Here is a 27,708-nt window from a genome sequence, read left to right as displayed (position 1 = left end):
AAGGTGGAAGAGACTCTTTGAATGGACATAAAAATTCTGCTTGTTAAGAACAAGTTTAGCTCTGGTAACTGATCTTAATAGCTAAAATATAAAAATATTTGGGAAGTCTGAAATGAGGTCTCCTGGTCATGGTGTGCCCTTATGCCTGTGACAGTTGGCCTCTGTGAATATTGGTATACTTGTAAATAATGTCAAACTCCATTTTCTAGCAAGTATTAACAATTAAGGGAAGTATGTCTGAAATGGCACTGTCTTGTCAGTCATTTCTGATTACCCTTCTGTCTGGAGTGTATTTGTGAAGAGTCCCTTATAAGTTATGTTTTATGGACATCAGCACATAACCACAATGACATCGAAGCACAGGATCATTAGTCTATATTTTATTTTATTATTATTTTATTTATTTATTTATTTATTTATTTTGAGATGGAGTCTTGCTCTGTCGCCCAGGCTGGAGTGCAGTGGCACAATCTCGGCTCACTGCAAGCTCCGCTTCCCGGGTTCACGCCTCAGCCTCCCAAGTAGCTGGGACTACAGGTGCCCACCACCACGTCCGGCTAATTTTTTGTACTTTTAGTAGAGATGGGGTTTCACTGTTTTAGCCAGGATGGTTTCGATCTCCTGACCTCATGATCTACCTGCCTTGGCCTCCCAAAGTGCTGGGGTTACAGGCGTGAGTCACCACGCCTGGCCCATTAGTCTATATTTTAAATAAACATACCAATTAAGAAAGAAGCCAAAAACAAAAATTAGCCAGGTGTGGTGGCACGTGCCTGTAGTCCCAGCTACTTGGGAGGCTGAGGTGCGAGGATCACTTGAACTCAGGAGGCAGAGGTTGCAGTGACCCAAGATGGTGCCACTGCATTCCAGCCTGGGTGACAGAGTGAGACCCTGTTTCCACAAAAAGAAAAAAAAATAGCCATGCCTGTACTTCAGTACTTACAAATTTAACTTTAGTATAGATGTACAGTAATTTATTCAATCATTTCCTTACTCATAGACAATTAGGATGTTTGCAACTTTTGCCACTACAAACAATTCTGCGATGTAGATTATCATACTTACTCCCATTTACTGGTGCTTTCATTTCTTTAAGAATGGATTTTTAAAGATAGAATACCTTGGGAATAGTTATGTCAAAGCCAAATATAATATAGAGACAAATCTTTAAAAACATTTTATTTGATAAGGAAGAGCTGCAATTCAGGGCATACACACAGACCAAGCTGATCATTGGTATGATCAGGAGAATAGAGGGAAGGTTGCGGCCAGGTGTGGTAGCTCATGCCTGTAATCCCAGCACTTTGGGAGGCCGAGGCGGGCAGATCACCTGAGGTCAGGAGTTTGAGACCAGCCTGACCAACATGGAGAAACTCCGTCTCTACTAAAAATACAAAATTAGTTGGGCATAGTGGCGCATGCCTGTAATCCCAGCTACTCAGGAGGCTGACACAGGAGAAACGCTTGAACCCGGGAGGTGAAGGTTGCAGTGAGCCAAGATCGCGCCATTGCACTCCAGCCTGGGCAACAAGAGCAAAACTCCGTCTCAAAAAAAAAAATAAAGAGAAGGTTCTGGGTTTTATGAGAAGGAACAGTATTACATACTGTTTTGGAAGAAAGCTCATTCACACTAGAGCTTGTGGGAGCTAGCAAGGTCTGATTGGTGAGTGATGGTCGTAGGTAAAACCAGTCTTAGAGTCATGACAGTTCATTTCAGCAGCTATTAGGTAAAACTGGTCTTAGGGATACAGAAGGCTGTTTCAGCAATTGGACTTGTGGAAAATTTAATTCTTGAAGCAGATGCTGTGTGCTGCGAATGCTTCTTCCCCCTGGCCCTTCAACTCTGATTTAGTTGAGTATTTCAAAAATGACCCAATTAATGTAATCAACTTTCAAAGGTATACATGTCTTAAACTTTAAACAGATGTTTTGGGTTTTGTTGTTGTTGTTTTTGAGACGGAGTCTCATTCTGTTGTCCAAGCTGGAGTGTAGTGGTGTGATCTCGGCTCACTGCAACCTCCGCCTCCAGGGTTCAAGTGATTCTCCAGCCTCAGCCTCCTGAATAGCTGGGATTACAGGCGCCCGCCGCCACGCCAAGCTAATTTTTGTATTTTTAGTAGAGATGGGGTGGGGTTTCACCATGTTGGCCAGGCTGGTCTTGAACTCCTGACATCAAGTAATCTGCCCACCTCAGCCTCTGAAAGTGCTGGGATTATAGGCGTGAGCCACTGCGCCCGGCAGTCTTTCCTCCTTTTTTTTTTTAATGACATGGGGTCTTACTTTATTACTCAGGCTGGTCTCAAACTTCTGGCCTCAAGGGATCGTCCCACCTTGGCCTCCCAAATTGCTGGGATTACAGGCATAAGTCATCATGCCTGGCTACAAACAGATATTTTCAATAAGAGGATAAAAGTTCATTTCCCCATACTTTGCTAACATCAAATGTTATTAATTCCTAATAGTTTTGCCAAACTGAGAGGAAAATGGTATGTTAGTTTTTCTGGGTTTTCTTTCTTTTTAATTTTTTTTCTTTTTTATTCATTGCAACACTATTCACAATTTTTTTTATTTTTTATTTTATTTTATTTTTTTTTGAGACAAGGTCTCCCTATGTTGCTCAGGCTGGTCTTGTACTCCTGGGCTCAAAGGATCCTCCTGCCTTGGCCTCCCAAAGTGCTAGGATTACAGGCATGAGTCACCACGCCTGGTTCACAGTTTCTTTTTGTTTTTACCAAAGGCAGGTATATTCCTGAAATTTTTTGTTTTTTTGGTTTTTTTTTGAGATGAAGTCTCACCCTGTCACTTAGACTGGAGTGCACTGGCACGATCTCGGCTCACTGCCACCTCTGCTTCCTAGGTTCAAGCGATTCTCCTGCCTTAGTCTTCCAAGTAGCTAGGTTATAGGCGCCGCAAGCACACTCAGCTAATTTTTGTATTTTTAGTAGAGACAGGATTTCACCATGTTGGCCAGGATGGTCTCAAACTCCTGACCTCAAGTGATCCGCCTGCCTCAGCCTCCCAAAGTGCTGGGATTACTGGCATGAGCCACTGTGCCAGGCCCTGAAATGTTATCTTAGTTATTAATTTGTAATTCCTTGGCTCTAGAGGTTGGGCATCTTCTCAGATCTCTAGTGGACATGGATTTTCTTTTTGGTGAACTGTCCAGTTTTTCTCTCTGCTTTACAATCTTTATTACATGCAATCTTCACATGTACATACTACCATTTTTTTAGTTTGTTTTTGAAACAGCGTATTGCTCTGTTGCCCGGGCTGGAGCATGGTGGCAAAAACATGGCTCACTGCAGCCTTTGACCTCCTGGGCTCAAGTACTACTCCTGTCTCAACCTCCTGAGTAACTGGTACCATAAGCCCATACCACCATGCCCATGCCCAGCTAATTTATTTTTATAGAGATGGGGCCTCACCATGTTACTTGGGCTCAGATGATCCTCTCCCACTCAGCCTCCCAAAGTGCTAGGATTACAGGCATGAGCCACCATACTTGGCCCATTTTTTTTTTTTTTTTTTTTGAGACAGAGTCTTGCTCTGTCTCACAGGCTGGTGTGCAGTGGTACGATCTCAGCTCATTGCAACCTCCACCTCCCAGTTCCAAGTTATTTTTGTGCCTCAGCCTCCCTAGTAGCTGAGATTACAGGCATGCACCACCATGCCTGGCTGACTTTCATATCTTTAGTGTTGTCATGTTGGCTAGGCTGGTCTCAAACTCCTGACCTCATGTGATCCACCTGCCTCGGACTCCCAAAGTGCTGGGATTACAGGTGTTAGCCACCACCCTGACATTATTTGAAACTTTTATTTTATCATGAGAGAGTGCCAGGAGTCACTGAAGAGAGATTTTTGGTATGAAAATTACATATGCAAAAAGACTGATTCCAGTACATGAAATTCAGCATTTACATTAAGTGCCTTCAAATATGGTAAAATGGTTTCTTTTGGCAGTTTACCTCATTATGTTTTGAATGATTTGTCTATCATATGAAATAACTTTTATAAATATAGTAACTCAGGCCTGGGCACAGCGGCTCAGGTGGGAGGACTGCTTAAGCAACCGAGTTTGAGACCAGCCTGGACAACATGGGGAGACCCCTTCTCTCCCAAAAAATAGCTGAGCATGGCAGCGCACTGCTAAAGGAAACAGAGTTTCTTTGGTGAGTGATTAAAATGTTCTGGAGTTAGATAGTAGTGATGGTTGCACAACCTTGTGAATATATTAAGGTTTCCACTCCGCCATTCAGTTGTACTCTCTAAAATGATTAATTCTATACTACGTCAATTATATCTCTAAATAATAAAAACAAAAAGAAATAGCTGGGTGCGGTGGCTCATGCCTGTAATCGCAGCACTTTGGGAGGCTGAGGCGGGCGGATCACAAGGTCAGGAGTTTGAGACCAACCTGACCAACATGGCGAAACCCCGTCTCTACTAAAAATACAAAAATTAGCTGGGCATGGTGGCACACGCCTGTAATCCCAGGTACTCGGGAAGCTGAGACAAGAGAATCACTTGAACCTGGGAGGCAGAGGTTGCAGTGAGCCACTGCACTCCAGCCTGGGCGGCAGAGCGAGACTCTGTGTCAAAAAGAAAAAATTTAAAAAACAAACAAAAAGAAACCTGGTTCTATATTTTGTTTAAATTTCTTTTTTTAACCATCATGGAATATGTCCATGTAATTTGTTTAAATTTTGACATCAAATGCAATTGTGAGAATTTTTATGATTGAGAAAAATCTAAGCAAGCTTTATAAAAACACTTTTTTTTTTACTTTTTTTTTTCTTTTTTCCTGAGACAGAGCCTCACTCTGTCATCCAGGCTGGAGTGCAGTGGCGCGATCCCAGCTCACTGCAACCTCCGCCTTCTGGGTTCAAACAATTATCCTGCCTCAGCCTCTTGAGTACCTAGGATTACAGGTGGGTGCCACCACACCTGGCTAATTTTTGTGTTTTTATTAGAGATGGGGTTTCACCATGTTGGCCAGGCTGGTCTCCAACTCCTGACGTCAAGTGATCTGCCCGTCTCAGCCTCCCCAAGTGCTGGGATTACAGGTGTGAGCCACTGTGCCTGGCCTTTTTGATTTAAATTATCTTGATCCTTTCATAGTTCATGACTGTGATAATTGGGTTTTCATGTTTATGTGTGAAATGTACCTTTGGCACATTACTCTCCTGAAATGAGATTTAAAATTTTTTTTGTCTTGTGACAATTTAACTTTTTCGACATATAAAAATTGTATATATTTATTTGTTTGAGATGGAGTCACACTCTATCACTCAGGCTAGAGTGCAATGGCGTGATCTTGGCTTACTGCAACCTCCTCCTCCCGGATTCAAGAGATTCTCCTGCCTCAGCCTCCCAAGCAGCTGTCATTACAGGCCTGCACCACCATACCCTGCTAATTTTTGTATTTTTAGTAGGAACGGGGTTTCACCATGTTGGCCAGGCTGGTCTCAAACTCCTGACCTCAAGTGATCCACTCACCTTGGCCTCCCAAAGTGCTGGGATTATAGGCGTGAGCCACTGTGCCAGACCCCTAAAAATTGTATATATTTAAGGTGTACAATTTGATGTTTAGATATACATAGTGAAATGATTACATTCCACATATTACCTCTACATAGTTACCATTCTTGTACACTTGGTCAACATCATCCCATTCTCCCCTTCCTCCACAGATATTTCTTGTATACTATATAGAAGCCAAGGGTATTTTGGGGGAAGCGCTCAAAGTTCCTTTGGTGGACATATATATATATATATATATATATATACTATGTACATGTAAGCCATTTAGCAACCCTAGATGCTTAATAAAGAATACTGGAGGCCGGGTGTGGTGGCTCACACCTGTAATCCCAGCACTTTGGGAGGCTGAGGCGGTCGGATTACGAGGTCAAGAGTTCAAGACCAGCCTGGCCAACATGGTGAAATCCTGTCTTTACTAAAAATACAAAAATTATCCGGGTGTGGTGGCGGGCGCCTGTAATCCCAGCTACTCGGGTTCAAGCAATTCTCCTGCCTCAGCCCCCCGAGTAGCGGTCAAGAGTTCAAGACCAGCCTGGCCAACATGGTGAAATCCTGTCTTTACTAAAAATACAAAAATTATCCGGGTGTGGTGGCGGGTGCCTGTAATCCCAGCTACTCGGGGGGCTGAGGCAGGAGAATTGCTTGAACCCGGGAGGCGGAGGCTGCAGTGAGCTGAGATCGCGCCACTGCATTCCAGCTTGGGTGACACAGCAATACTCTGTCTCAAAAAATAATAATAATGATAATACTGGAGGCTGGGCAAAGTGGCTCACACCTGTAATCCTAGCATTTTGGGATGCCAGAGGCGGGCAGAATATCGAGCTCAGGAGTTCGAGACCAGCCTACACAATATGCTCCAAACGCAGCCTCTACAAAACATACAGAAACTAGCCGGGCGTGGTGGCACGCCCCTGTGGTCCTAGCTACTTGGGAGGTTGAGGCGGGAGGATTGCTTGAGCTCGGGAGGTCGAGGCTGCAATAAGCCGAGATGGCACCACTGCACTCTGGCGACAGAGCGAAACTCCGTCTCAAAACAACCAACAAATAAGGTTGGGGGGATCAAATGTCTTCTAGTGTTTAAGGATCTGCCTTCCTTCCTGCCCACATGTTTGTCTTTCCTTGTTTGTCTTTATATAGATCAAGCAGGTTTTAACCCAGTAGGAGCTTACCATTTACTTTTCCAATGGGGGGGAAATAAATATCTACACACACACACACACACACACACACACACACACACACTGGAGTTCGAGACCAGCCTAAGCAACATGCCGAAACCCCGTCTCTACTAAATACAAAAAATAGCTGGGCGTGGTCGCAGGCCTATAGTCTTAGCTACTGGGGAGGCTGAGGTGGGAGGATCGCTTGAGCCCAAGAAGTCGAGGCTGCAGTGAGCCGAGATCGCGCCGCTGCACTCCAGCCTGAGTGACAGGGCGAGGCTCTGTCTCAAAACAAACAAACAAACAAACAAAAAAAGGAAAGGAAAGATAACACAGTGAAATGAAAGGATTGAGAGAAATGAAAAATAGACACGCCACAAATGTGGGAGGGCGATAACCACTCGTAGAAAGCGGGCGAAGTTACTGCAAGCGGTCCTCCAGGCCACCGTGCTGTTCCGCTCCCAGAAGCCCCGGGCGGCGGAAGTCGTCACTCTAAGAAGGGAAGGGGCCCCACGCTGCGCACCCTCAGGTTTGCTATGGCGATGAGCAGCGGCGGCAATGGTGGCGGCGTCCCGGAGCAGGAGGATTCCGTGCTGTTCCGGCGCGGCACAGGCCAGGTGAGGTCGCAGCCAGCGCAGTCTCCCTATAGGCGCTCGCAGCACCCTTCTTCCGGCCCGACTCTCCTTCCCCAGCCGCGGGACAGCATCAAGTCGATCCGCTCACTGGAGTTGTGGTCCGCATTTTTCTACGTCTTTTCCCACTCCGTTCCCTGCGAACCACATCCGCAAGCTCTTTCCTCGAGCAGTTTGGGCTCCTTGATGGCGTTGAGTGGAGGCCCTTCCGCGACTTCGCAGTAGCTTATTTTGTTCACCCCTCTCTGACTGGTGTGGGGGAGGTGAGGGCATTAGGCCAGGGTGAAGCAGGGGAACCACTTAGAAGTCTGTTAAGGTGATCTGAACTTTAGATCAAGATATTATTAACAGAGTGAAAGTATTTGGATTCTAGATATATTTTGAAATCGGAGGCAACAGGTTTTCCAGATAGCTTCGATAACGGAGGTTATCCTGAATAGTTGAAAAGATAAAGTTGCTTTTTACTGAGATGGGAAAAAGAAGATTGCCAGTAGAGCAGTTTTCTCAGGAGTTCAGTCTTGGGCATAGCATGGTAGGGGTGAATTTGACTGGAGTGAGTTGGAGAGTGGGAGAAGAGAAATCCGAGGCAACATTTGACCAGCCTAGGCAACATAGTGTGACTCCGAGTCTGCAAAAATTAGACGGGTGTTGTGGTGCGCGCCTGTGGTCCCAGCTACTTGGAAGGTTCAGGCCTTGGAAGGCCCAGGGAGGTGGAGGCTGCAGTGATCTGTGATTGCGCCTCTGCACTCCAGCCTGGGCGACAGAGCAAGAGCCTGTCTTAAAATAAACGGCCGGGCGCGGTGGCTGAAGCCTGTAACCCCAGCACTGTGGGAGGCCGAGGCGGGCGGATCACAAGGTCAGGATATCGAGACCATCCTGGCTAACACAATGAAACCCTGTCTCTACTACAAATACAAAAATTAGCCGGGCGTGGTGACGGGCGCCTGTAGTCCCAGCTACTTGGGAGGCTGAGGCAGGAGAATGTCATGAACCCGGGAGGCGGAGCTTGCAGTGAGCTGAGATCGTGCCACTGCACTCCAGCCTGGGCGATAGAGCAAGACTCCGTCTCAAAAAAATAAATAAATAAAAAATAAACAAAAACATCGGTAGACCTATTTCAAGGAATTTTATTTTTAAAAAATTTTTTTAGAGACAAGTTCGCTCCCTGTGGCCCAGGCTGGAGTACAGTGGCGTGATCCTAGCTCATTGCAGCATTGATCTCTTGCCCTCAAGCGACCCTCCTGCTTCAGCCTTTGGAGTAGCTGGGACTAAAGGAGTGAGCCACCACGAAATTTTATTATAAATGGAGGGTAGAGAAATTGGGCAATAAATGGAGGGAGAAGTGAGTTAAGAGGAATTTTAATTGTGTGTGTGTGTGGTTTTAAGAGAGGAGGGTCTTGCTCTGTTGCCCAGGCTGCTGGGGTGCCAGTGGCGCAATCATGAATCACTACAGCCGTGGATTCCTGGGCTCAAGCTATCCTCCCACCTCTGCCTCCCAAAGTACTGGGATTACTGGTGTGAGCCACTGCACTAAGATAGGAGCAACATGTTTCAGCATGTTTGTGGATTGACAGGAAAGATAAGAATGGGAAAGTTGATGTCGGAAAGAAGAGAATTGCTAGAGCAATGTCCTAAAGTAGGTAAGAAGGGATGGATTTGGCCTTTGTTGGAAACATTAGCGGTTCTTTTGGTGACAGCTATATAGTTACACATCTATGATATGTGAATGGGCAGATAGGATGGCAGGAGATTTTGAAAGTTCTGTTGATTCTTACTGTTGTTCTCTTAGTGAAAGAAGCAAGGTTATCAGCTAGGAGCTAGGATGGGAGAGGAAAGAGAAGATGGGAAGTAGATAGTTCTTTAGAAGAGTGGGCAAGGGTTGGACTAGGGAAGTTTAGTGGAAATATTGCTAGGCAACATAAAGGGCCTGCTTGAGATTCGTGGTCATGAGTTGAAGGAGAGGAGACTAGACAGCAAGACTGTATATGAGGGCACCCACAGAGTAAATAGAGAGTTGAAATTAATACAGTTGTAGTTTTACCATGTGGATATGAAGAAGTGAGGGGGAGAAGTACAAAGGAGTTATCTTAATGATTGACCACGGAATTTAAACTGGCTAAGAAAGGAAGTGAGAAGCCGGGCACGGTGGCTCACGCCTGTAATCCCGGCACTTTGGGAGACTGAGGTGGGTGCATTACCTGGTGTCAGGAGTTTGAGACCAGCCTGGCCAACATGGCGAAACCCCATCTCTAATAAAAATAAAGAAAAATTAGCCAGGCATGGTGGTGGGTGCCTGTAATCCCAGCTACTCAAGAGGCTGTGGCAGGAGTATCCCTTGGACCCAGGAGGTGGAGGTTGCAGTGAGCCAAGATCATGCCACTGTACTCCAGCCTGGATGATATAGTGAGACTTCACCTCAAAAAAAAAAAAGAAAAGAAAGGAAGTGAGGATTTTAAGACCCTGAGAGACAGTTTAAAAAGTGGGAGGATCGGCCGGGTGCTGTGGCTCACTCCTGTGATCCCAGCACTTTGGGAGGCCGAGGTGGGCAGATCCCAAGGTCAGGAGTTCGAGACCAGCCTGGCCAATATGGTGAAACCTTGTCTCTACTAAAAATACAAAAATTAGCCGGGCGTGGTGGCACGTGTCTGTAATCCCAGCTACTCGGGAGGCTGAGGCAGAAAAATTGCTTGAACCTGGGAGGCAGAGGTTGCAGAGAGCCGAGATCACGCCATTGCACTCCAGCCTGGGCAACAAGAGCAAAACTCTGTCTTTAAAAAAATAAAAATAAAAATAAAGAATACAAAAATTAGCCGGGTGTGGTGGCACATACCTATCATCCCACCTACTTGGGAGGCTGAGGCAGGAGAATCAGTTGAACATGGGAGGCGAGGCTTGCAGTGAGCCGAGATCGCGCCACTGCACTCCAGCCTGGGCAACAGAGCAAGACTCGCCTTGGAAAAAAAAATTAGCTGGGCATGGTGGCAGGTGCCTGTAGTCCCAGCTACTAGGGAGGCTGAGGCAGGAAAATCGCTTGAACCCGGGATGTGGAGTTTACAGTGACCCGAGATCGTGCCACTGTACTCCAGCCTGGGCGACAGAATGAGACTCTGTCTCAAAAAAAAAAAAAAAAAAAAAAAACTGGGACGATCAATGTATTGGCAGTCCTAATGAGGTGGAATGATTGTCTCCATCAAACCACTAGTAGGAGTAAGTTGCAGAGCCTAGAAGGTGATGGCTAAGAGAGTGGGATTCTTGAAACTGCATTTATGGAGAGGTTGTGGTTATTGGTTATAATAAATAAATACAGTTGAAGTGAGTGAGTAGCTGAGATTTGGGGATGTATCAGTTCATTCTCACAGTGCTACAAAGACATACCTGAGACCAGGTATTTATAAAGATAAGAGGTTTAATCAGCTCACAGTTCTGCTGCCTGTACAGGCTTCTCTTGTGGAGGCCTAAGGAAACTTACAGTCATGGTAGAAGGTGAAGGGGAAACAAGCACAGTCTTCACATGGCCAGCAGGAGAGAGAGAGAAGGCGGAAGTGCTACATACTTTAAAACAACCAGATCTTGTGAGAACTCTTATCAGGAAACAGCACTTGGGGATGGTGCTAAATCAGTAGAAATCACCCCCATGATCCAGTAGCCTCCTACCATGCCCACCTCCAACACTGGGGATCACAATTCAGCATGAGATTTGGGTAGGAACACAGCTACACCACATCAGGGGATGTACAAGATTGTGGTGGAGAGGAGTTTAGATACCTGCAAATATAGGGTAATTGAAGGGATCATCTACATGGATATTTAAGTCACCAAAAATTATGACAAGAGTCGTGTTGGAGAGAGAACTGCGATGTAAACATTAAGGAATGAGGAAGAGTGACTCGGGAGGCTGTAGATGACTGCAATAGGAAACGATAATAGACTGTAAGTCTGGTGACAAGATTTTCCTTCTTTATTCTTCCCCCCCCTCCCCCCCCACAGGGCTTCTTTTTGTTGCCCAGGTGGGAGTGCAGTGGCACAATCAGGGCTCACTACAACCTCCTCCCAAGCTCAAGGGATTCTCCCACTTCAGCCTCTTAAGTAGCTGGAACTGCAGGTGCTGACCACCATGCCCGGCTACTTTTTGTCAGGATTTTCAAGGCTGGAAATTTTGAGAGGGGAATGGAGGAGAATAATCTGGAAGTGCAAGTAAGGAACAGGGAAGATTTTTTTTTTTTTTTTTTGATACGGAGTCTGGCTCCATCGCCCAGGCTGGAGTGCAGTGGCGCGATCTCGGCTTACTGCAAGCTCCGCCTCCTGGGTTCACGCCATTCTCCTCCCTCAGCCTCCCGAGTAGCTGGGACTACAGGCGCCCGCCACCACGCCCAGCTAATTGTTTTTTGTATTTTTAGTAGAGACGGGGTTTCACCGTGTTAGCCAGGATGGTCTCGATCTCCTGACTTCGTGATCCGCCCGCCTCGGCCTCCCAAAGCGCTGGGATTACAGGCGTGAGCCACTGCGCCGGCCAGAGCAGGGAAGATTTCTTCCCCACGTCTCCAATAGGTACAGTGATACGAAGAATGTGGAGGAGAAAAGAGGAAACATCTATCATTTGAGATGGCTGCGAAAGGAAAAGGCATCCTCAGGGAGCTAGATTTTACTTAGAGCAGGAAATGAAGGGATGATTCAGAGGTTAAAGAGTAGGATTTTATTAATTACTCAAGGGATCACAGTGGAAGTTTCAGGAAGTGGTAGGAGAAGGTAGAAGATGGCAGGGTGTTGGGAATAATTTGAGAAATCTGAGCTACTGGAAATGACTGAGAATCAGATATAAAGACAGTCCTGATGGTCTGTTCTGGCTGCCGTTGCTGTGTAACGAATCTGCCAAAACTTAGTGGCTTGAAACAACAAGGGACATTTTATTATCTCTCATCGTTTCTGTGGGTCAGGAATTTGTGAGGGCCTTGCTGGGCAGTTTTCGTGCGGCTGTCTTGTGGTTGCACCTACATAGTTGCTAGAGCTACAGTAGCTGGGGACTGAGCAGCTAGGGATTGGCAGGCTATCTCTTTTTTTCGTGTAGTCTCATGAAGGTTTCTTTATGTGGTTTCAATGTGTGCGCTGGTTTGGATTTCCTTATAGCATGGTGGCCTCAGTTGGATTGCTGTTTTGTGATCCTTCTCATCCCTCCTTGTCCTGTCCCCAGACAACCACTGATCTACTTTCTGTCACCATAGATTAGCCTGCATTTTTAAGAATTTTATAAACGTGGAATGATAAAGTACCTTTTTTGTCATGTTTCTTTTACTTATCATAGCTATTTTGATTTTCATCCATTTTATTGCTGAGTAGTATCCCATTGCATGTATATACTATACTGTATTCATTCGCTTGCTTGTGAACATTTGGGCTTTTTCCAGTTTGGGACTGTTAACAAGTAGAGCCACTATGAATATTAGTGTATAAGATTTCGTATAGCCAAGGCTGGCAGATCGCTTGAGCCCAGGAGTTTGAGACCAGCCTGGGAAACATGGTGAAACCCCTGTCTATTTTTATTTTAAAATTAAAATTTTTCTATAAAACAACTTTAAAAAAGACTCTGTATAGACATACGTTTTTCTTGAGTGAATACTTAAGTCTCAGGGTAGATGTATTTTAAGTCTTTAAGGAGCTGTCAAACTCTTCCTCAAAGTGGTGGTTGTACCATTTTACTTTTTAATATAACAGAGATTAATTGAGCAAAGAACAATTCAAAAGTTGGACAGCCGCCACAACTAGAATAGGTTCAGAACAGCTCCCCCATTTTACATTTTGACCAGCAATGTATGAAAGTTCCATTTGCTCAGTGTCCCTGCAAACACTTAGTATGGTCAGTCTTTTTAATTTTAGGCATTATAATAGATATAGCGGCTGCTCGTGATTTTAATTAGCATTTCCTAATGACCAGTGCTGCTGTTGATCATTTCATGAGTTTATTTGCCATCCATATATCTTCTTTGGTGAAGTGTCTGTTCAAATCATTTGGGTTGTTTTTTTTTTGTTTTGTTTTGTTTTTTTTTTGAGACAGTGTCTCACTCTGTTACCCAGGCTGTTGTGCAGTGGTGCAATCACACAGCCTACTGCAGCCTCCACCTCCTGCGCTCAGTCTTCTTGTCTCAGCCTTCTGAGTAGCTGAAATTACGAGCATGCACCACCATGCCTGGCTAATTTTTTAAAATTTTGTAGAAACGAGGTCTCACTATGTTGCTGGGCTTGTCGTGAACTCCTGAGCTCAAGCAATCTTCCTACCTCAGCCTCCCAAAGATTGGGATTGCAAGTATGAGCCACTGCACCCGGCCAACTTACCCATCTTTTAATTGAATTTTTTTGTTGTTGCGGTTTGAGAGTTCTTCATGTTTGCTGGGTGCAATATCTTTATCAGATAGGTAACTTGCATGTATTTTCTCCCGGTTTACACTTTGGTTTTTCATTTTGTTAACAACGTCTTTTTAATAACAGAAAATCTTAATTTTGCTGAAATCTAATTTTTCAGTTTTTTCTTTGATAGTTTTGAGAGAGGAGGGAAAAAGAGATTAGGTAGGCCGATAGTTAGACAGAGTCCTTGGTAGAACTTCCCTTTTAACAAAAAGCAGCCCAAGAAATCACTTCTCTTCTAACAAGGAGCAGCCTGGAAGATCGGGCTGTAAACATGGGTAAGGAAGCAGCTCTGGCACAGAGGGGGAGCTTCCTGGGTAATCAGCAAGCTTCACATACGTACGGTGGGTCCCAGTAAACACAGTGGACCTTAGTACATACTCAGATAAGGAAGCTGGAAGCTTGCATGTTGTGGGTTGTTGGGGATGCCTGCAGCTGCATGGAGTGAAAGGGGTACCTGGGGCCAGGCACGTCCACCATGGTGGCTCCACCTCCCCTTATTTAGCACATGCACAATAGGAAAGAGATAAGCAATGTGGAGTAGCTCAGGCCAAGGACCTGCCTGCATAATAAAAGGTTAGAGTGGGGGCTGCCAGAGATTCACGCGCTATGCAGATGGCACACCTGGTCCTAATTGGTTTTTTGCTCCTTATGTAGATTGAAAGAGTGGCTCTGTAGGCTCAGACTTAAGACCTCGCCACACCGGTTGCAGTCAAGAGATCTTTATTGGAGGAGTCCGAGGGAGAGCCGAAGCGGAAGGGAAGACAGAGAGCTCTGCGGCCTCCGTCTTTTATGCCCGGGGACGTTACGTGGGGGTTGCTGGTTGGCTGAGGGGCTGGGCCTAGGCCGAGGCGGGAAGGCATGACCTCTGGTTGGCTCCTTTTTGGCGGTGCTGTGTTGGGGAGGAAGAAGAACCCGGAACCAGCGCTATTAGGGTTCTCCTGTTACCTAACATTCCTCCCATTTTTGTTTCTTAAGAAGTGGGGAGATGGGCGTTGCCGTTCGTCTGGCTACTTCCTGCTGAACGGGGGCGTTGTCGGGGAGGGGTATGGGAGGACTGCAGGGGCACAGCAGGAGCAGGAGGCTAAGTAGTAGGGCGCTGTCTATGAAGACTTCTTCGGCCTTGAAATCCATGAAGCTTCCTTGAAGGTATAAGTCATCTAGGGCTGAGAGCCAACCGAAGGGTAGGAGGGGTTAGGGATGAGCCAGGAGTCGTGGTGGAGGGTCTGGAGAAGCTGCATGAAGCGGGTTGTCTGGGGTCTGCGTGGCTTGGCTGCTGAAGTCTGTGACATCCTTTTGGTGGCTAATCCTCTTCGGTGGCTAAAAGCTGGTACTGTCTAATGAGAAGCTGGTTAAAAGTTTGGTTAGAAATGGAGGAAATCTGCTGCCGCATGAATCTGACAAGAATGTTACAAATGCAGGGCCCAAAGGCGAGTAACAGCAAGATGGCTGCCACGGGACCTAGAAAGGGAAGAAACCATGTTGCCCAACTCCAGAGGGGGTATAAGAATTTGAGATGCATTGTCTGATCTCAGAAGCTTTTTCCTGTAAACGCCGGGCAGCATCTCGTACTATCCCTGACTGGTTAGTGTAAAAACAACACTCTTCCCCTAAGAAGGTGCAGAGTCCTCCTTTCTCAGCAGTGAGGAGGTCTAGGCCTCGGCGGTTTTAGAGAGTCACTGCTGCTAAAGAGTCTATTTGGGATTGTAGAGTAAGCATAGATTTCGTTATTTCTTGTAAACTGTCTGAGAAAGCCTTTGAGAGTGTGTGGTAGTAGGATAATGAAGTTGATAAACCAGCTATTCCGGTTCCTGTAGCAGTGGCCATTCCTAACCCTATAAGTAGGGGTATTAGTTGTGTGGCTCTCCGCTGACGGACTTGAGCTTTGAGGGGTACTGATAAGGTCGGATTTCCCGGGGCAATGTTAATGTGGGGGCTTAGAAAAGCTAAGGTGCAGGTGCCTGTCCAGTTAGTGGGGAGGCAGATATAGGTCGACGTTCCACATAAGAAGAATATGCCTTGGCTGGGTAGACAGAACTCGTTATGTATGTTAAAAAGGTGTGTGAGTTTGTTGTTTTCATTTTCCCATACTCCTAGAGTACTTGCTAAGGTAGCTCCAGTGAGCGGCTGGAAAGGGGTGTTGGGAGCAAACTGAGTGGCTCCCTGTGTTTTATTTTCCCATTGGAAAAAAAAACGTTTTGTATCTACTAGGAGCCATTCGAGAGAGCGATTGAAAGAGGGGATGAGAAGGCACTCACTAGTGGTGGGGGCGGGCACTGCTGCAGGGAGTCCAGGGGTGAATGGTCATGCAGGGAGTATGTCTGCCATCACAGAACCTGGACTGTTTGTTGAGCAGGGAGGACGTGATGATTTTGGGGGGCCCAGAGAAGCGGACAAGCTGTTTGAATGGAGCTGTTTGGGTGACTCGAAAGTTACTATGATCAATTGGGGCTTGAAGTTGTAGGGTGTAATTACACTGATGCAGTGGTAGGTGTCCTAGAGGCAGGCCAGATGACAGGTTGCGTTGGATACATAAAGGGGCTTGGAAAGTTAAAATAGTATTTGTGGTTACAGGGCCGTGTATGGGCTTTTCATTGCTTGTGTAATAGGTGAGGTTGGAAATGTAAGAACGTGAAAGTTGGGTTGCACGTCCTGTTACGGTATCTTTGGTCCTATCAGATGTGGGGAAGTCGGCTAATGATTGCATGTTTAGAAGTTGGAAAGGGTCTTTTCCTTCATAACGAGTGTGGTAGGTCAAGTTGGTGAAGACCCAGTTTTTTGCGGGAATGGGAGTGGCAACATAGCCAGAGGTTGATAGAGAGATAACACAGCCAACAGTGATTTGCCAGGGAAGGATTGGACTGGTTTTACAGAGTGTGAGTTAAGTTGAGAGTCTTGTAGAGGTAATTAGGAGCTAGTGAAAGGGGAGGGGTGGTTGTATGAGGTATCCAAGGAAGTAGGAGGGATACATAGGCAAAGAGCAAATAGGAAAGGTAAAGAGGGTGCTCTGGAAAACGAGATCATTTTATCTAGTCTGAGTTCTTTCACTTATCTTTTTTAAGGAGAAAGCGGTCGTCCCTCAGGATCAGTGGTAGGAGCCTTTTTAGTCTGGGATGTTTCTTTCCGAAATAGGAGGTGCAAGTCCTCCACTGGTTCGCAGGTGTCTTGGGATTCCTAAGCTGATGATCCTGCAGGTTCCTCAGGTGATGTCCAAAGTTTAACTCAGGTGTGGTGAATAACTTATGGGAAAAGAGGTGGCCTGAGAAAGAACATGATAAAGGCAGGGTAGTCGTTGGACGTATGGTCTGGCCTCCTACCCCGACTATGGGAGGGCCAGAGGTGGAGACAGCGCCCCAAAATTCCCACAAAACCGAGAAGGTAGCTCCAGTGTTGAGAAGGAAACTTAACGAGGCGCCCATCTACCGTAAGAGGCACCCTGGGCTCCTGTGCGGTGATAGTGTGCGTCGGGGGAAGAGTCCCAGGGCCCCGACAATCATCAATGGCCAGTCCTAAGAGATCGGGGGCGGGGCTGGGGTCTGGCCCAACCCCCCTCTGGGAGTTGGGGCAGTTGACGGCCCAGTGACCAAGCTGGTGGCATTTTGGACATGGCTTGTGTGGAGGCCTGGGATTAGAGCACTCACGAACCCAATGCCCTTCTTTGCCGCACTTGAAGCAGGGCCCAGGGGGCTGATGGTGGGCAAATAGTGGCTTACGGTCACCAGTGTCTATAGCTGGCCGAGTAGGGGCTCGGAGAGCTTGAGCCAGCATTTGACACTTTTGCCTCCTTGCCTGCTCATCACGGTTATGGTACACCTTGAACGTGGTGGCCAAAATCTCGGTCTGCGGGGTGAAGGGGCCTCTGTCTAGCTTCTTTAATTTGGCTCTAATGTCTGGGAAGCTTTGCGCGAAAAAATGGGACATGAGAAGCTGCCTGCCATCGGGGTCTTCTGGGTCTATGTTAGTGTATTGTTGAAAGGCCTGTGTAAGGCGGTCGAGAAAGGCGGAGGGGTTTTCATGTTTCTCTTGTACGATTTCGTGAAGTTTTTCAAAGTTGACTGCCTTTTGGGCTGCCCTGCGGAGGCCAGTTGCTAGGCAGGTGGTGAAGTGGTCTCGAGCAGCAACGCCATTTGGGGAGTTGTAATCCCAGTTGGGGTCTTGCTCGGGGACGGCCTGCGCCGCTATGGGTAGGGCTGGGGTAGTCTGGTCAACTTGGTCTGCATAAGTGCGGGCTTGCTCCTAGACCTGCCTGCGCTTCTTGAGAAGGAGGGTGTTAGAGAAATTTTGATATAAGAGGCGGAGTTAGAAGTGTAAGAGCCTAAGCGTTTATAAGTTAGCCATAGAGAAGGGAACATGGACACGAACAATGCCTTCTGCCCTTGCAACTTCTCTAAGAGGGGCGAGGACGGAAAGGTGTGATCTGGAACGAGTGGTGGGAGGGCTGAGCGGCGGAGGGGAGGGAGCTGGAGAGCTTGCGGAGGAAGGGGAAGGTTGAGGTTTACACGGGGGGCCGTGGACATAGGGGATCTCTTCCCATTTTCCTGTTCGCTCACAATATCCAGAGGCCTATAAATGGGCCATTTATTTTGGTTATTTAAGGGGTATGTAGGCATTTTGGTTTGAGGTCGATTGCTAGGCCTAGGGCTGACAGATTATTTAAGAGGCACTGTAGGGGAGAGTCGGCCGGCAGAGATGCGGAGCCTCCTATCGTGGCGCTACGAGAGGATATGCAGTGAGGGCTAAGTAGGGCGTCCCCTAATAGCCAAACACTGCGATGTGACTCAGAGCTTCCGGTTCGGTCGTCACCAAAGCGGAAGGACTGAGGGGCCGACTATGGCCGAGGACCATGGGCCACCTGGTACCAGGATTTTCGGAGCGAGAAAGGGAAGGGACCCAGGCCGGAGACGCGAGGAGGAGAGGGAGAAAACTCCGTTCCCTGCAGGCCGAGGCGGAGGTGAATGATAGGGGCCTACCACTGCCGTAGGGGCGTCGGGCAAAATGTGTTTGTCACAGGAGCGGCTACGGTCTGGCGATCTGCCCGAGAGGTAGGCCCGGGAGGGGAAAACTTACTGAGATGAGGCTGGTGGTGGGCGAAGAGCTCAGTGAACAGGAAAATGGGCGAAGACTGACCGGGGCCTGGTCTGAGCCTGAGAGGGATTGGGGTCCCACCAAAGGCAGGGAGTCCCAATCCGAGTCACGGCACCAATGAAAGAGTGGCTCTGTAGGCTCAGACTAAGACCACGCCACACACACTGGCTGCAGTCAAGAGATCTTTATTGGAGGAGTCCGAGGGAGAGCCAAAGCGAAAGGGAAGACAGAGAGCTCTGCGGCCTCCGTCTTTTATGCCCGGGGACGTTACATGGGGGTTGGAGCACCCAATGTAGATAAGATACCCCCTTCCCATTAGCTCATTTATAAAAATGCTTGCATTTCACTGTGGAATGGCAACTCTTTTCAGGACCCCTGTCTGCAGGAGGGAGCTATTCTCTTTCTTTTGCCTATTAAACTTCTGCTCTAGCCTCACACCCTTGGTATGTCAGCGTCCTTGATTTCCTCGGTGTGAGACCAAGAACTTTGGGTGCCACCCCAGGCAACAAGGGCATTTCAGTTTGTTCTTTTGTTATAGGCAATCCATGATCACAGATTTTTCTCTTTTTTTTTATACAGTTGAGAGTTTTAGTTTTACACTTAGGTCTGTAATCCATTTTGTGTTAATTCTTATATATGGCTCAATGTAGGTGGAAATTTGGTTTGTTTTTGCGTAAGGATTTCCAATAGTTTTACCACCATTTCTTGAAACTACTATGCTTTCTCTATTAAACCACATTTGTAACTTTAGTTAAAATCAATCATATATATCACAGGACTATTTCTGACTCTCAATTCTGTTACATTGTCTATTAGTCTATATTGATGTCAGTACTACACTTTTAATTACTATTGCTTCAGAGTATGTCTTGTAAACCAAAAGTAAAATTATAGCCCCCCCCTTGCACAACCAACTGAATGGACCCATCCTCTCAGCCAAGGGCATTCCAAAATTAACCTGAAAAACTAGTTCAAGCCATGATTGGAAGGGGGAGTTGCACATGTCTCATCACACCCTCCTCCCTTTTGGAATTACTGGTAGAACAGACTCTTAAAGTCTGAGAAGAAACATTTACAACCTACCCTCTCTGAAGCCTGCTACCTGGTAGCTTCATCTGCATGATAAAACCTTGGTCTCCACAACCCTTTTTGGTAACCCAAACATTCCTTTCTGTTGATAATAACTCTTTCAACTAGTTGCCAGTTAGAAAATCTTTAAATCTTCCTATGACCTAGAAACCTCCCTACCCCCACTTTGAGTTGTCCCGCCTTTCCTGACAGAACTCATGTACATCTTACATATATTGATTGATGCCTCATGTCTCCCTAAAATGTATAAAACAAAGCTGTAACCCACCACCTTGGGGACATGTCATCAGGACCTCCTGAGGCTGTGTCATAGGTGCGTCTTTAACCTTGGCAAAAGAAACTTTCTAAATTGATTGAAACGTGTCTCAGATACTTCTGGTTTACAATCTTAAAGTTAGATAATGTAAATTGTCCAGCTTTGGTTTATTTTTGTCCTTAGTATTTCCGTATAAATTTTAGAATCAGCTTTTCAATTTAATGTACTACTTTTCTCTTAGATCCACAATTAAATATATTTGATGCTAACAATTCTGTTTTATGTTTTTTGGGTTTTTTTTGAGACGGAGTTTCGCTCTTGTTGCCCAGGCTGGAGTGCAGTGGCACGATCTCGGCTCACCACAACCTCCACCTCCCAGGTTCAAGCAGTTCTTCTGCCTCAGCCTCCGGAGTAGCTGGGATTACAGGCATGCTCCACCACGCCCAGCTAATTTTGTATTTTTAGTAGAGACAGGGTTTCACCATGTTGATCAGGCTGGTCTCGAACTCCTGACCTCAGGTGATCCACCCACCTCAGCCTCCCAAAGTGCTGGGATTACAGGCGGGAGCCACCATGCCTGGCCAGTTCTGTTATTTTTAAAACCCAAGTTTCCCTGGTCGTATCTTGGTTGGGTGAAGCTTATTTTCAATAGATTACCCTGGAAAGGCTAGTGAGTACAGTATTCTTCTACATTTTAAACTTTTCTTAGTCTTGCTACTTCAAGGACAGCTAGGCTGCGTGTAAAATTCTTGGCTCATACCTTTTCCCCATAAATTTCTGTGAGAAAGTCTAATGATAACTGATTTTCTTTATCTTGTAACTTAGTCTTTTTCTTTTTGCTTAGAGGCTCTGAGGATGGGAGGGGGTTCTTCCTCCCATCCCTAGGAATTTTTCTTTTTTTAAAATTCCTAACCACTAGACCACCAGGAAGATTGTTTGTTTTGTTTTTATTCTTCAGGGACCCCATTTATACATACGTTAAATAAATACTGTTTGCCAACTTATCAACCATTTTGCTTTTTATTTATTTTTGTTCCTTTGGTTCTTTTTCATGGCTTTGCTTTGGTGCTCCCTAGATTTTCAGTCAGATATATTTGTCCTTGGGTACCTTGTAATCAGTATTACCTTTTCTTCTGTCGCTTTGTTTTCTGTTCGTTTTGAAATTACTCGTTTCCTGGTCTGGCAATAACAGTTGAATTATGAGGAGTTTGAGTTGCCATCTGTCTATGTATCTTGCTTTAAGACTGCACTCTTCTGTTGATATCAGTGTCCCTGATTTTGTGATTTATTTATTTCTTCAGGACCACCCTTCATTTTCTACTGTTTGCTTCCTTTTTTTTTTGAGATGGAGTCTCATTCTGTCACTCAGGCTGGAGTGCAGTGGTGTGATCTTGGCTCATTGCAACCTCTGCCTTCTGGGTTCCAGCAATTCTCCTGCCTCAGCCTCCCAAGTATGTGGGACTACAGGTGTGCTCCACCATGCCCGGCTAAGTTTTGTATTTTTAATAGAGACGGGGTTTTGCCATATTGGCAGGCTGGTCTCAAACTCCTGATCTCAAGTGATCCACCCACCTCTGCATCCCAAAGTGCTAGGATTACAGGCATGAGCTGCCGTGCCCAGCCTCCCCCCGCCCACCCCTCTCTTTTTTTCTTTGGAGACAGAGATTACAGGTGTGAGCCACTGGACCCAGCCTGTTTTTATTCCTTTTACCAAATCTCCAAGGAACATCTTCCCTTCCAAGTGGGAATGTAACCTTAAGTCAGTTAACCTCTTTGTGGTTACTTTTGTTACCTGCAAAGTGACTTAATGATTTTAAGTACTTTTTTTTTTTTTTGACACAGGGTCTCACTCTGTCAACCTGGCTGGAGAGCAGTGGCACGATCTCTGATCTCCACTCACTGCAATCTCCTCTTCCCTGGTTCAAGCGGTCCTCCCACCTTAGCCTTCTGAGTAGCTGGAACTACAGATGTGAACCACCACACCCAGCTAATTTTTGTACTTTTTGTACAGATGGGGTTTTGCCATGTTGCCCAGGCTGGGATTATTAAGTACTTTTTATCATACAGCAAGATTGACATTTTATATTGGAATACATTTATCTCTATATAATGGAGATTAACAGGAAAATGACAAGGCTGGGTGCAGTGGCTCATGCCTGTAATCCCATCACTTTGGGAGGCTGAGGTGGGAGGATCACTTGAGGTCAGGAGTTTGAGACCAGTTTTGCCAAGATGATGAAAGCCCATGTCTACTAAAAATACAAAAATTAGCCCAGCTTGATGGTGGGCGCCTATAATCCCAGCTACTTGAGAGACTGAGGCAGGAGAATCACTTGAACCTGGGCAGCGGAGGTTGCAGTGAGCTGAGATTGTGCCACTGCACTCCAGCGTGGGTGGCATAGCGAGACTCTTGTCTCAAGAGAAAACAAAACAAAACAGGAAAATGACAAAAAGTAATATTACAACTCAGTGAATTTTATAACAAACCTTTTTGGAATTCATTGACTAATACTGTACCAAATCCAAAATACTCTCTAGAATACCAAATCCAACTCTACCCTATAGTATAAATTGGATTCTATTTGGACTTGTCTCATTAATCCCTCATACAATGTGTTTTATTTTTTATTGAAGTAAAAAAATTTGTCATTTTAGCCGTTTTTAAGTATATAGTTCAGTAACATTAAGTATGTTCATGTTGTTGTGCAACAGATCTTCGGAACTTTTTCATCTTGCAACCTGAAACTCTACCCATTAGCAAATCCCCATTTCCCATTTCTCCTTACACTTAGCCCTTGGTAATCATTCTTTTTTTTTTTTTTTTTTTTTTGAGACGGAGTTTCGCTCTTGTTGCCCAGGCTGGAGTGCAATGGCGCGATCTTGGCTCACCACAACCTCTGCCTCCCGGGTTCAAGCAATTCTACCTCAGCCTCCCGAGTAGCTGGGATTACAGGCATGCACCACCACGCCCAGCTAATTTTGTATTTTTAGTAGAGATGGGGTTTCTCCATGTTGAGGCTGGTCTCGAACTCCTGACCTCAGGTGATCCACCCACCTCAGCCTCCCAAAGTGCTGGGATTATAGGCGTGAGCCACTGCACCCGGCCCATTCTTTCTTTTTTTTTGAGACAGAGTCTGGCTCTGTCCCCCAGGCTGGAGTGCAGTGGCACCATCTCGGCTCACTGCAAGCTCCGCCTCCCAGGTTCACGCCATTCTCCTGCCTCAGCCTCCCAAGTAGCTGGGACTACAGGCGCCCGCCACCACGCCCTGCTAATTTTTTTGTATTTTTAGTAGAGACAGAGTTTCACTATGTTGGCCAGGATGGCCTTGAACTCCTGACTTCGTGATCCGCCCACCTCGGCCTCCCAAAGTGCTAGGATTACAGGCTTGAGCCACCGCGCCCGGCCCATTCTTTCTAATTCTATAAATTGACTACTTTAGTTACCTCACATAAGTAAATTCTTATAGCTAGTGTGTTTATTTTTGTTTCCATGCCTTTTTTGTTGTTGTTGTTCATGCTCTTACTTGGAATGCGTTCTATTTTGTCTACCTATGGAAATCCTATTGGGTTTTTTTCTTTTGGTTTTTTTTTTTTTTTTTTTTTCCAGACAAGGTCTCAATTTGTTACCCAGGCTGGAGTGCAGCGGCGCCATCTCCCCTTCCTCCATCCTCAACTTCCTGGGCTCAAGTGACCCTCTCGCCTCAGCCCCTACAGGAGCTGGGACTATAGGCATGTGCCACCATGTCCAGCTAAATTTGTTTTTTTTTGTTTGTTTGTTTTTGAGACAGAGTCTCACTCTGTCGCCCAGGCTGGAATGCAGTGACACAATCTCAGCCCACTGCAATCTCTGCCACCCGGGTTCAAGCAATTCTCCTGCCTCAGCCTCCCAAGCACCTAGGATTATAGGTGCCTGCCACCGTGCCAGCTAATTTTTGTAGTTTTAGTAGGGATGGGGTTTCACCATGTTGGCCATGCTGGTCTCGAACTCCTGACCTCTTGATCTACCCTCCTTGGCCTCCCAAAGTGCCGGAATTATAGGCATGAGCCACCACGCCCGGCCAAAATTTTTGTATTTTTAGTAGATACAAGGTTCTTACCCTGTTGCCTAGGCTGGTCTGGGAGTCCTGGACTCAAGCAATTCACCTGCCTTGGCCTCCCAAAATGCTGGGATTACAAGCCACCATGCCCGGCCTAAATCCTGTTGTTTTTGTTTTGTTTTGTTTTGTTTTGTTTGTTTTTTGAGACAGAGTCTCACTATGTCTCTCAGGCTGGAGTGCAGTGGCACAATCTTGGCTCACTGCAACCTCCGCCTCCCAGGTTCAAGTGATTCTCCTGCCTCAGCCTCCCAAGTAGCTGGGATTACAGGCATGTGCTACTATGTCCAGCTAATTTTTGTATTTTTAGTAGAGGCAGGGTTTCACCATGTTGGCCAGGCTGGTCTCAAACTCCTGACCTCATGATCCACCCACCTCAGCCACCCAAAGTGCTGGGATTACAGGCGTGAGTGGTTTTTATTTCTTAGGCCAGTTTCCTCCATATGATCTTTCAGTATACATTAATTTCTTTCCTTTTTAATTAAAATACTGTTTGTATTTCACATTTTGATGTTTGTTAAGATTTGTTTTATATTGTTTTTTTGTTTTGTCTTGTGTGATAGTCTTAAATCCCTAGTTAGATAATAACTGGAGAGTACCATGTTTCTATATATCCCTCAGTGACTTGCACAGTGCTAGTAGATAGTGCTAAAAAATTACTTATTATTATTATTATTTTGTTATTGTTGTTGTTGTTGTTAGACAGGGTCTTGCTCTGTCACTCAGGCTAGAGGGCAATGGGATGATCATAGCTTACTGCAGCCTCCAACAACTGGGCTCATGTAATTCTGCTGCCTTAGCCTCCCAAGTAGCTGGGATTACAGGCATGAGCCACCATGTCTGGGCAAAAATATTTCCAGGTGCGGTGGCTCATGCCTGTAATTCCCACACTTGGGAGGCCGAGCGAGGCTGGAGGATCACCTGAGCCTAGGAGTTCGAGACCAGCTTGGCTAAGATGGCGAGACCCCATCTCTACAAAAAATTTTAAAAACTAGCCAGGCATGGTGGCATGCACCTATATTCTCAACTACTCAGTGGGCTGAGGTGGGAGGGTCGTTTGAACACAGGAATTTGAGGGGAGAAAAAAAGAAGAGAGAAAGAGAAGTGAAGGAAGGAAGAAAGGAAGGAGGGAGAGAGAGAAGAAAGAAACAAAAGGAAGGAAAAGAAAAGGAAAGAAAGAAAATTGGTACCAGGAAATGGCAGGAAAGGGAAATGGAAGTAAAATAATAATAATAATAAAATGAAAATTGTTTAGTCACTATTAACAATTTGTATCCTTATAATCTGGAAACATTATAATTTCAAAAGAAAAAATATTCTTTGGATCATAGGTTCTGAGGTCAGAACAGCATTCCCATAGTCTAGATGAAGTCAAGTTTTATCTGATCTTAATTGAAATAAATGTAGCTGGCCTTGAACAAATCTACTCATGGTATGTGGATAGGAATTAAATTGTAGGGGCGTTCACTTTATGGCATTCATTCTTAGAACATTTACCTATGTCTAGCTTTTGGAGTAAATTCACGTAACCTCTAAGCAGGTAAGTTTCCTGTGGCTTTATTTAGTATTTTAAATACTCGTTTTCAGTGTAATTTTGTTATATGTGGATTAAGATGACTCTTGGTACTAAGATACATTTTCTGATTAAACCTGTCTGAACATGAGTTGTTTTTATTTCTTTCTCGTTCCAGAGCGATGATTCTGACATTTGGGATGACACAGCATTGATAAAAGCATATGATAAAGCTGTGGCTTCGTTTAAGGTGTGAAATGCTTGCTTAGTCGTTTTCTTATTTTCTCGTTATTCATTTGGAAAGGAATTGATAAGATACAATGAAGTGTTAAAGTACATGTTATTCAGTTTTCATTTTGAAGATTAGATGGTAATATGAGTTAGTTAAATCAGGTGATATCTTCCTTTAGAAGTTGATAGCCTATATATGTCATCCTTTTTGTGGAGGCAATTTAAATAAAATTTAAAACATTTATTCCTGGCTGGGTATGGTGGCTCACTCCTGTAATCCCAGCACTTTGAGAGGCTGAGGCGGGTGGATCACCTGAGGTCAGGAGTTTGAGACCAGCCTGGCCAACATGGTGAAACCCCGTCTTTACTAAAAATACAAAAATTAGCCAAGCGTGGTGGCACGTGCCTGTAATCCCAGCTGCTTGGGACACTGAGGCAGGAGAATCGCTTGAACCTGGGAGGCAGAGGTTGCAATGAGCCAAGATTGCACCACTGCACTCCAGCCTGGGCGATAGAGTGAGACTCCGTCTCAGAAAATGAACAAAAAATGTATTCCTTTTAGTATTTTTACATTGTATCAAACTATAGAAGTCCTCTAATTGAGATTAATAGGAAAAGGACAATCTGAATTATAATTTTAAACATTTAACAAGCATTTAGTAAAATAATGATGAAGATAAATAGCATTAGTACAGCAATTAATACTTGTAGCATGCTGACAGTGCTCTGTGTGCTTTTCATATATTAAATTACTGTAATCCCAAATCCTGTAAGTTGGGTATCAATTCAAGTGTTCCTATTGGGTAGGAATATACAGTTCTTTTAGGAAATGTAGTATGGTTTTGTGTCTCAAACAAGACACTTATACGGTTGGCCAACATCATCACCTTCTCCACTCTCTGAGATGTTTAGTCTTACTGAGCACTAAATATGGGTCATCAATAGTCCAGACTACCTTGAGCAAACAATAGTCCAGACTACCTTGAGCAAACAGAGCATATACTCATACAGTGTATAAACAGCACCAAGCATACAGAGTTCATGTCTTTCTCATAGTTACTCTTGTAACATGAGCTAAGGATCAGACCTCTATGTCACCTTTGTAACTGATTTCTAGATTTTTTTTTTTTTTTTTTTTTTTGAGTTGGGGTCTTGCCCTGTCACCCAGGCTGGAGTGTAGTGGCGTGATCATGCCTCATTGGAGCCTTTAACTCATGAGCTCAAACAATCCTCCTACCTCAGCTTCCTGAGTAGTTGGGACCACAGGTGTGTGCCACCACACCCAGCTCATTTTTGTATTCTTTGTAGAGATGCAGTCTCACCCTGTTGCCCACGCTGGCCTGGAACTACTGAGCTCAAAAGATCCCTCCGCCTTGACCTCCCAAAGCGCTGGGATTACAGGCAAGAACCACTGCACCCGGCCTAGATTTTTAAATGTGCTTTCCAGTATACACTGAAACTAGAAGTCAACTAAAGAAGAATTACCAAGAGAGTTCTATAAAATAGGGATTGAAATGGGGCTCGATGTGGGGTGGGTTGGTGATATTGCAGGGAGAAGTAATCTGAGTAAAGGAGGAAAAGAACTGATTTGGGAAAACGATAGTTTTAGTAGTGAGTTTGAGTATGAATTAAGTTGAGATTGAATTTGAATTAAGTTGAGGTTGAATATGAATTAAGCTGAGGTTGAGTTTGAGGTATGAATTAAGATGTG

The 27,708-nt window shown here is 45.4% G+C and overlaps 1 protein-coding gene and 1 pseudogene across 13 annotated transcripts in view; both read left to right on the top strand.

Annotated features, from left to right (window-relative positions):
• Window positions 1-5,106: 5,106 nt before the first annotated feature.
• LOC116462784 (small nucleolar RNA U13) lies at window positions 5,107-5,189 on the top strand (annotated as a pseudogene).
• Window positions 5,190-7,075: 1,886 nt separating this feature from the next.
• Window positions 7,076-27,708, top strand: part of LOC116462610 (survival motor neuron protein) — a 74,187-nt gene continuing 53,554 nt past the window's right edge. For 7 of the 13 annotated variants that reach the window (XR_009211735.1, XR_009211732.1, XR_009211731.1 and 4 more), the window contains exons 1-2: window positions 18,550-18,771; window positions 25,945-26,016. Coding sequence is in view for 3 of the 13 variants with exons in the window: in XM_058433794.1 (XP_058289777.1) it covers window positions 18,685-18,771; window positions 25,945-26,016 (159 nt within the window). In the remaining 10 variants the exon portion in view is untranslated. Of the gene's footprint in view, window positions 7,319-18,541; window positions 18,772-25,944; window positions 26,017-27,708 lie in introns of those variants that run through there. The other 6 variants (XR_009211737.1, XR_004246404.2, XM_058433795.1 and 3 more) reach the window with 3 other exon arrangements.

The sequence above is a fragment of the Hylobates moloch genome, unplaced genomic scaffold (genome assembly GCF_009828535.3).
Source record: "Hylobates moloch isolate HMO894 unplaced genomic scaffold, HMol_V3 SCAFFOLD_23, whole genome shotgun sequence".
Lineage (NCBI taxonomy): Eukaryota > Metazoa > Chordata > Mammalia > Primates > Hylobatidae > Hylobates > Hylobates moloch.
Note: the sequence above shows the minus strand (reverse complement) of the source record. Positions and strands in the feature narration are given on the sequence as shown.